General features: G+C 40.6%; 1 protein-coding gene across 1 annotated transcript; it reads left to right on the plus strand.

Moving 5' to 3' along the window:
• Positions 1-478: 478 nt before the first annotated feature.
• Positions 479-8,394, plus strand: rcc1 (regulator of chromosome condensation 1). Its single transcript, XM_026185826.1, has 10 exons — positions 479-605; positions 1,819-1,915; positions 2,235-2,422; positions 2,535-2,714; positions 3,086-3,182; positions 3,283-3,405; positions 3,545-3,685; positions 3,790-3,909; positions 3,999-4,151; positions 7,639-8,394. The coding sequence occupies exons 2-10, from the start codon at positions 1,837-1,839 to the stop codon at positions 7,812-7,814; spliced, it is 1,257 nt and encodes a 418-aa protein (XP_026041611.1). The 5' UTR covers positions 479-605; positions 1,819-1,836; the 3' UTR covers positions 7,815-8,394.
• The last annotated feature ends 673 nt before the right edge of the window (positions 8,395-9,067 follow it).

Raw genomic sequence — 9,067 nt, forward strand, 5'->3', positions numbered from 1 at the left:
TTTAGATGAAAATACCACTACTTTTACATTGTTGTTGTTGGGTGTTTTTGTTTGTTAACAATAATACACTGCCCTATTACAGCTATTGACGTGTACCTTTACCTAAATTCTGCACTTTTTGAAGTACTTGAGGTACTGAGGGTGAGATGGAGCCAGATGATCTGCTGTGGCGACCCCTAAAGGAAACAGCCAAAATAAGAAGAAGTAGGAGTAGAAAATACTCTCATATCTTTGGTTATAATAAAAACTGAGTGTTCCACCAGACGTTAGTACTTTTACATTTATAACTGATCTGTAGCCCGATTCATTCACCAGAGCTACCTGTCCCAGTTCTGAGAAAGATGATAGGAGTACTTCCTCCAGCACCAAGTATTACTTAATTTATGCAGATACATGGCTTCGCCGGATGCACTTTATCATAGATAGATAGACATATATACATGTAAACATCTGTCTGTGTCCATCTTCCTGTGGCTCTGAGTGTTACTGTCTCTTTAATGAGGCGGGCGTTCCAAAGGTTCCACAGAACGTAACGTAGCACGTCTCGAGACCGGGAACCAGGCTGTGCACGTTCACTTCAAACTGCACTCTTCAACATTTCACAGGTCAGTTAATTATCACCTCCTACACTTTACAGATGGATTAAACAAGTATCGAGAAATACTGCACCACTGAATCGCACGCAGTTACATTGTTAAATTATGTTTCTCGGTTTCATTCATTCAATGTCACGCTAACACCCTAGCTAGCCAGCTAGCATTGGCTAGCAAACAGTTAGCCGGCATTTGGCTGAAAAGCTTTACTTTCAATGCCGGCCAACTAACTTTGGTTAAGCTGTAACAACTTATATTTACTATCTTGCTTTCTCGCTGTGTTCGTTGCTCGTTGTGACACGATCATTTACAGTCAATGTTTTAAACCACATACAACTCGTTCAGCAGCCAAGTTAACTGAATGTTAGCAAGGGACACATGGGCACTGCCAGCGTTAGATCACGCAGCTTAATTTAAACTGTCCAGCGCTGTAAAGGAGATGATAGCACTATCCAAGCACTTCCTTATGAAATCCCAGCGTCTGTCGTACGATCTATAGTGGGGACCAAAAGCTAAAACTGACTCTCATTTCAAACTGTACCACGTGTCCTTATTTTTGTGGGCAGTGGTCTCTTATCAGCATGAGAAGCAGGGGTGACTGAAGCGCAGCTGTTTGTGGGGTGAAAGAACCATTGAAGTTAGGCTCCGACAGCTGTTGAACCCTAAGAACTGCTGGGCAGTCTTAGAACAACAACAAAAGGCTTTTTGTGTATTATGTTGGTCTGCTGGCTAGTCTGTAGTGCTGTCTAAGAGTCAGGACCACTGTGGTCTGGACTCTGGTTTGAGGGTGATTGTGGTCTATAAACGCTTTTGTATTTAGAGAGATCATACTAGTGTAGCCTGGTTTTCTCCAGGTTACACTAGTGTTTTGTTATTGTGGTCCACGTTGCTTTTCTGTCTGCAATTAAAATACTCATTATGAGTATCGGTAAGTAATATAGAGAGATGGATGTATACTTTACTCATCCCCAGGGTAGACATGCAAATGACTTTTAGGTTAAATGTCGGCTGTTCATGTACTTAATTATCTGCCTTGCCTTGCCTTGTAAATTTGAGACATTTGTGGTATCTAATAACTATCTGTTTAGCCTTTTTGTTTCTTTTATTTTGTGTGGTGTAAGAATTCTAGCGTACTTTAAATTACTTTGTTGTACTGTTTAACTCACATTATCCATTTAGTTAAGAAACTTACCCAATTTACACACAACCTTATATTTTCTTAAAGTCCAAAAGTGTTGCTATCATGCCTGCCAAAAAGACAACCACCAAGAGAAAGTCTGCTGCTATTGTGGAAGATGATAAAGACTCCAAAAAGGTGAAAGGTAAGTCACTTCCCTTTTCAAAACAGGAGTTTATAAAGGTGTAACCAGATTCAGTTTGAACAACTGATAGTCCAGCTAAAAAGTGGCATTGCATTTAAACATGTACACCACTTGTATTTGAGTTTGCTGAAGTAAGATATTTCTGTTAAGCAAGTATTATGGACATATGTGAGAGGAAGGCTTTTGACTCCCAAGTGTATCACACTGCATTGTCAGTGTTTTTACTAACTTTTTACTAATTTCATCATTTTCCATGTGTTTTCCATCAAACCAATAAAATTCAGTGCTCACTATGAAACTGGTTGTATATGTGTTTCAGTTTCACACAGGAGTCATTTCAAAGAGGCGGGGCAGGTTCTTGTTTTGGGCCAAGGTGATGTTGGACAGTTGGGTTTAGGGGAAGATGTCATTGAAAGGAAGAAGCCAGCACTTCTGTCCCTGCCAGAGAAAATTGTTCAGGTGACAGCTGGAGGCATGCACACCGTGTGCCTCGGCGAAACTGGAAATGTAAGCAAACATCTGTCTTATTTCTCACTTCAAAAAAATGTAATGGCAACCTGTTTGTAGCGTTTAACAAAGAGCTTCTTAGTTTCTCATGTAAACTGTTTTCTTTGTTTAGATTTACACGTTTGGCTGTAATGACGAAGGGGCTCTTGGTCGGGACACATCAGAGGAGGGGTCTGAGATGATCCCGGGAAAGGTGACGCTGAATGAGAAGGTGGTCCAGGTATCGGCAGGGGACAGCCACACAGCCGCACTCACAGAGGATGGATCGGTGTACATCTGGGGCTCTTTCAGGGTTAGTGCTATCCCTGCTAGTTAGGGAGTCTGGTCCTGTGTGCTGTCTCAGCAACTATTTTTATCACCCTTCCATTACTTTCTATGTAATTGTTTTTGTTCAAAGGTTTCAAATCATTTTTCCTTCAGCACTATATTATTATCCAAACCCTAAATGTTGTTCCTAAACATTTATTAACGCTGTAAAATGAATGTATAAAAACTATTTTAGTATATTGTAGTATGTATGCAGTGGAATCAGAAAGCATTTAATTTTAATGAATAAAATCATAATCTTCTTGTAATTCTACACAATGTAGGGAAAAGACTTTGAAATTTATTTAATGTTTTGACTGTCTAACATGTTGTCTGCATATTACCCTGTTTTCTTAGGATAATAATGGAGTTATTGGTCTTCTGGAGCCGATGAAAACGTGTGCTCTACCAGTTAAAGTCCCTTTAACAGAACACGTTGTTAAAATAGTTTCAGGTAAAAAAGAAAAGGTTTTTGTTTAGTGCTTTATGTTACTATGTGTGCACTATAAATGAGTTTCTAACTGGGATATTTGTGTAACTGATTTCTTTACTAGGTAATGATCACGTGGTAATGGTGACGCTGGAAGGAAATCTATACACGTCTGGCTCAGCTGAGCAGGGGCAGCTGGGAAGAGTGCCTGAACACTTTTCAAACAGAGGAGGCAGGAAAGGCCTTGGTACGTAGCACACACCTTTTCTGTTTTTTGGTGGATCAAAAACTGTAGATTTATGTTAATATCTGATTACATAAATGTTTCTTTTTTATACTGTCTTTAATGTTCTATACATCACTCCTGTTTATTTTTGTGATCTCAGAGCGGCTGCTGGTTCCACAGATGGTAAAAGTGAAAGGGAAAGTTCACTTCGTTGACGCCTTCTGTGGAGCGTACGTCACCTTTGCTGTGTCAAAAGAGGGCCATGTGTATGGATTTGGCCTCTCAAACTATCACCAGCTGGGTCAGTGTGACTCGTCACTCCTGCGTTATCCTTTGTAAACTCTACTGCCATGTACTATTTGTGACTGCGACAGTGACTGTATCATTTCAAATGAATCTTTTTAGGCACCAAAAGCACCAAGATGTGTTTTGTCCCTGTAAAGCTTACATGTTTCAAGAACTCGACCACTGCCTGGGTAGACTTCTCTGGAGGACAGCATCACACACTTTGCCTTGATGCTGAAGGTAAGCTGGCTGTGTGTAATTGCAGGCAGATGTTACGCATCATCTGTTAGCACTCAAGTCAGCTGGAGTGTTGGACTCTTGTCTTTCAGGGCAGGTATATAGCCTGGGAAGAGCAGAGTATGGTCGTCTTGGTCTGGGAGAAGGGGCTGAAGAGAAGAGCGAGCCCACACCTGTGATGGGGATAGAGCTGGCTAAAGGAGTGTCGTGCGGGGCGTCTGTCAGCTATGCAGTTACCAGAGAAGGTGAGAACCAAGGCAATCAGGATGGGAAGAGTAAAACAACTGAGTCTGTTTGCAGCCCCTTTTTTTTGTTATTATTTTCTTCTGAAGCATTGAAGTGCAATGAGACACTATGCTTTGCCCTAAATCGTCCTAGCTTTAAATTTATCTTACAAACACATGACCCCTCATTTCCTGTTTGTTTAGACATTGCTGCTGGTGACAGTGAGATGGCAGCAAGTTTAATCCAACTTTAGGCATGAAGAGAAAGTAATGTGAGGTTTATTAGCAGGAGATCACAGTTAACCTTGTTTTGTAGGGATACTTGAAGCTAGAGCTGGGCGATATGAGATTTTTTCATATCACGATATGTTTTTTTCATTTCAGGCGATAACGATATCTATCACGATATAAGCCAAATAACTATATTTGTAAGATTTAAATGTGCCGTTGCTCACAAGTAAAATGTGAAATAATCAGCAGCTTGTTTTTATTTAAATATTTATTTCCCATAATAAGTTCAACAGGGTAGATGTACTTAAGGAACATGAGACTTTTTCAGATAGATAAAGGCAAATATTGCAAACTACACAAAAGGCAGCCGCTAAAGCGTTTAAGTTTCAAAATAGAACAAACGAATCAGACTAAATTGTCAATTCCACTTAGAAACAAAATATTAATTCTAAAAATAAATCTTAGTTTGTTTTACAGAAGAACAGACAAAACTGACTAACTTTTGTCAATATCAAATAAACTGAGAACTAAAAGGAAATTCTCAATCTCTCCTTGTTGTATAGCTTAGCTTTTCAAACAGTTTTAACAGTTACTTTAGTCTGACAAAAGCCGAATGACGAATTAGCGCTTCCAGTCAGAGACTGAGGCTACGTCCACACGTACACGGGTATTTTTGAAAACGGAGATTTTCCGTTTTCGTTTTAAAAACTAATCCCGTCCACACATAAAGGCAGAAATGAAGGAAAACGCTGCTATGAACATGCCAAAGCAGCAGGTGGCGCTAGATTCCTAACCGTGCAGAAATGTTGGCCAATCAGAAGTCTAGAAGCCTCGGTGGGAAAAAGTAAACAAAGCTGGGGCATAGAAGCAGAACCGAGTCGTATGTGTGGAGGGACAGTAACTGTGTGTATATGTAAGCATTTAAACACTGCAGAGAGTAGAATTAACAGTAACAGTATTGTAGAAATTCATTTCACCGAAACAATAACGTGGCGCACAGTGTGACACATGCACCAGTTCATTGTATTTCCAGACTTGCTTTCGGCACAATTTACAGTGCACGCTACTCTGTTTTTTGTCAGACTTGAAATAGCCGAAATACCTTCACACTACGAAACTTCTATGGCTCTTCCGTTCGACAATCTCTCCGGCATTGGAACCATCATCTGTTTTCTCTTCGGTCACGCTCGGTTGATTTTTCTAGTCGGCACACTCATTTCCTCCATTACCCGCTGGCTGTTTCCCAAACAAACACACGTGCGGCTTGGCACTTGTGCTGCACGTAACAAGTCACGCGACGTGACGCTGCGGCTGTGATTGGTTCGGCTCTGCGCTGCTTAATTTGGATTGGCTGACCTTTTTTTTTTTTTTTTTTAAGAGGACAAGAGCGGCGAGGTCTATCGCGATAGCTTAATTTCTCTATCGAGTAAAAGTTATATCGCGATACATATCGTTATCGTTCTATCGCCCAGCTCTACTTGAAGCTATTACTGTACGTTAACTACCAGTTGTAACTTACACTACCAGTCACATCTGCACACACCTTCTTATTTAATGGTTTTTCTTTATTTTCATGACTATTTATATTGAAGATTCTCACTGAAGGCATGAAAACTATGAATGAACACACATGGAATTATGTAGGAAACAAAAAAGTGTGAAGTAACTCAACATGTTTTATATTTGAGATTCTTTAAAATAGCCACCCTTTGCTTTGATTACTGCTTTGGACACTCTTGGCGTTCTCTCTATGAGCTTCATGAGGTAGTCACCTTGAACAGTCTCCTTCAACAGTATTGAAGCAGTTCATAGAGATGCTGAGCGCTTGTTGGCACTTTTGCCTTCACCCTGCCATCCATCTCATCCCAAACCATCTTGGTTGGGTTTAGGTCAGGTGACTGTGGAGGCCAGGCCATCTGATGCAGCACTCCATCACTCTCCTTCTTGGTCAAATAACCCTTACACAGCCTGGAGGTGTGTTTTCGGTCATTGTCCTGTTGAAGAATAATTTGGGTCCAACTAATCGCAAACTGGATGGGATGGCATGTGGCTGCAGGGTGCTGTGGTAGCCATGCTGGTTCAGTTTTGAATAAATTCCAAACAGTGTCACCAGCAAAGCACCCCCAAACCATCACACCATCGTTGGGAACCCTACATGTAGACACCATCCGTTCACCTTTTCTACATCACACAAAGACACAGCGGGTGGAAGCAAAGATCTCAATTTGGACTCATCAGACCCAAAGCACAGATTTCCACTGGTCTAATGTCCATTCCTTGTGTTTCTTGATGTTTTTTGCTTAGTCGTGGTTTCTTAGCAGCTATTTGACCACAAAGGCCTGATTCGTCTCCTCTGAACAGTTGATGTAGAGATGTGTCTGCTACTGGAACTCTGTGTGGCATTTATCTGGGCTCTAATCTGAAGTGCTGTTAACTTGCGGTTTCTGAGGCTGGTGACTCGGATGAATTTATCCTCAGCAGCAGAGGTGACTCTTGGTCTTCCTTTCCTGGGGCGGACCTTATATGAACCAGTTTTGTTATAGTTCTTGATGGTTTTTGCGACTGGACTTTGGGGACACATTTAGAGTTTTTGCAATTTTCTGGACTGACTGACCTTTAGTTCTTAAAGTAATGATGGACTGTCGTTTCTCTTTATTTAGCTGATTGGTTCTTGCCATAACATGAATTCTAACAGTTGCCAAATAGGGCTGTCAGCTGTGTACCAACCTGACTTCTGCACAACACAACTGATGGTCCCAACTCTGTTAAGAAAGCAAGAAATTTCAGAAATGAACCCTGACAAGGCACAACTGTGAAGTAAAAACCATTTCAGGCGACTACATCATGAAGCTCATTAAGAGAAGGCCAAGAGTTTACAACACTGTTAACAAAGCAAAAAGTGGCTACTTTGAGGAATCTGAAATATAAAACATATTTAGAATAATTTATCAATTTTTTCTTTGCAAAATAATTCTATATATATTGCCTCATATATTTGATGTCTTCAGTTTGTATCTATATAAAATAATGAAAAAACATTCAATAATGTGTCCAAACTTATTCTTTAATGGTTAGAAAGTTTTTAGATATGGAAAAAAGTCTTCAGTAAATGTGTGACTGACTGTCTGACACAAAATTGTGAAGCAGGATTCTTATCAGAGCCATCACTCACAGTGCAACAAGTACTAAACTTTCACTCCTGGGTTTTCACACAGTCGACATCCTTAGAGAATAAAAGGTTGCTCGCTCTCCTTACTGTCACTTTTTCCTACTCCAGGATCTGTGTATGCCTGGGGCATGGGCACCAACCTGCAGCTTGGCACTGGAGAGGAAGATGATGAGTGGAGTCCTGTGAAGATGACAGGCAAACAGCTGGAGAACCGTGAAGTACTGATGGCCTCCAGTGGAGGGCAGCACACCGTCCTTTTGGTCAAAGACAAGCAGGAGAGCTGATGTCCTGCACTGACAGAGAGTGAAGGGGGCGCTTCAAGGTGGGGCCAGGGTGCCTAAATCAGGGGAAGGGTGTTGATGAATGTGACTTCCTATGCTGAGCCGAGGGAGTGTGAGACGTGCGTGATAGAGGGGAGAGGTGAGGTTTGTCCTCTTTTATGGAAGCTCCTGTGCCCTTGGCATTGGGGAATGTTGTGATGTTTTTGGTAGATCATGACAAATGAAAGACTATTTTTTTTAAAGCTAGTTTTTGACAGTCCTTTAAAGTCTTTTCATCTGGTCATTTGTATGACTCTAAGATGTTATATGTGATGTTTATGACTGTGCATGTACATAAACGAAATGGCAGTGCAGGATGTTTAAGGACATAAAATAGTCTTTTTAATGTTTTCATTAAAGCAATAAGTAGATTAGATCTTTGTCAGACAGGACCTGTACGCCTGGTGAGTTTAACATGTGCGACTACTGTTCGTTCTACCCAGTGCACACAAATTTGTTGTAACTGTTTGGACATTTGGTAACACATCATACTGTATCCTGTATTTTGTTGCATTTCCTGTCTGAAAAATAAAGCTGATTTCTTTTTTAAGGAAAATACAAGACACATTTACTTCATTTCATTTACTGTGTATTAATAAGATCCTGGTTACAGCTTTTTGATAGTAAACCCTTGCTGCTTTTCTTTAACTGTAAAAAGAACATTTGTCTGTGTGCGTGTGTGTGTATTTGTGCTACAGAAAAGGCAAATAGAGGCCCACTCACTGAGCTGTTTATTGTTGAATACTCGTGCAACACAATGCTGGAAACATTGCTAAGAGATTTTAGTCCATGTTGACATGACAGCATCACACAGTTACTGCAGATTTATAAATTGTACATTCATGATGAGAATCTGCGTTTCCAATGCATCCCAATGTTGCTTTACTGGATTGAGATCTGGTGACTGTGGAGGCCATTCAAGTACAGTGAACTCAAGCAGTCTTCAGCAGATGGATACGCGATATAAAATGTTCCCCACACCATTACAACACCACCAGCAGCCTGAATTGATGATACAAGGCAGGATGGATCTATGTTTTCATGTCGCTACGAGTTACTGTTGCCTTTCTATCACCTTGTAGCAGTCTGGCCTTTCTCCTCTGACTTCATCAAGGTATTTTTTCCCCGAGAACTGCCGCTCATAGGATAGATTTTTTGTTTTTGTTTTTCAGACCATTCTCTGTAAAGCTTATATTTGTGCGGGAAGTCACTTAAAT

The sequence above is a fragment of the Astatotilapia calliptera genome, chromosome 11 (assembly GCF_900246225.1).
Source record: "Astatotilapia calliptera chromosome 11, fAstCal1.2, whole genome shotgun sequence".
NCBI classification, from domain to species: domain Eukaryota; kingdom Metazoa; phylum Chordata; class Actinopteri; order Cichliformes; family Cichlidae; genus Astatotilapia; species Astatotilapia calliptera.

What these genes read in the sequence shown, in the direction of transcription:
- rcc1 (XM_026185826.1), top strand. Translation starts at nt 1,837, where the DNA reads ATGCCTGCCAAAAAGACAACCACCAAGAGAAAGTCTGCTGCTATTGTG. An exon ending in GCCTCGGCGAAACTGGAAAT is followed by an intron (nt 2,423 to 2,534) that starts GTAAGCAAACAT and finishes TTCTTTGTTTAG; the next exon opens with ATTTACACGTTTGGCTGTAA. An exon ending in AGGAGGCAGGAAAGGCCTTG is followed by an intron (nt 3,406 to 3,544) that starts GTACGTAGCACA and finishes TTGTGATCTCAG; the next exon opens with AGCGGCTGCTGGTTCCACAG.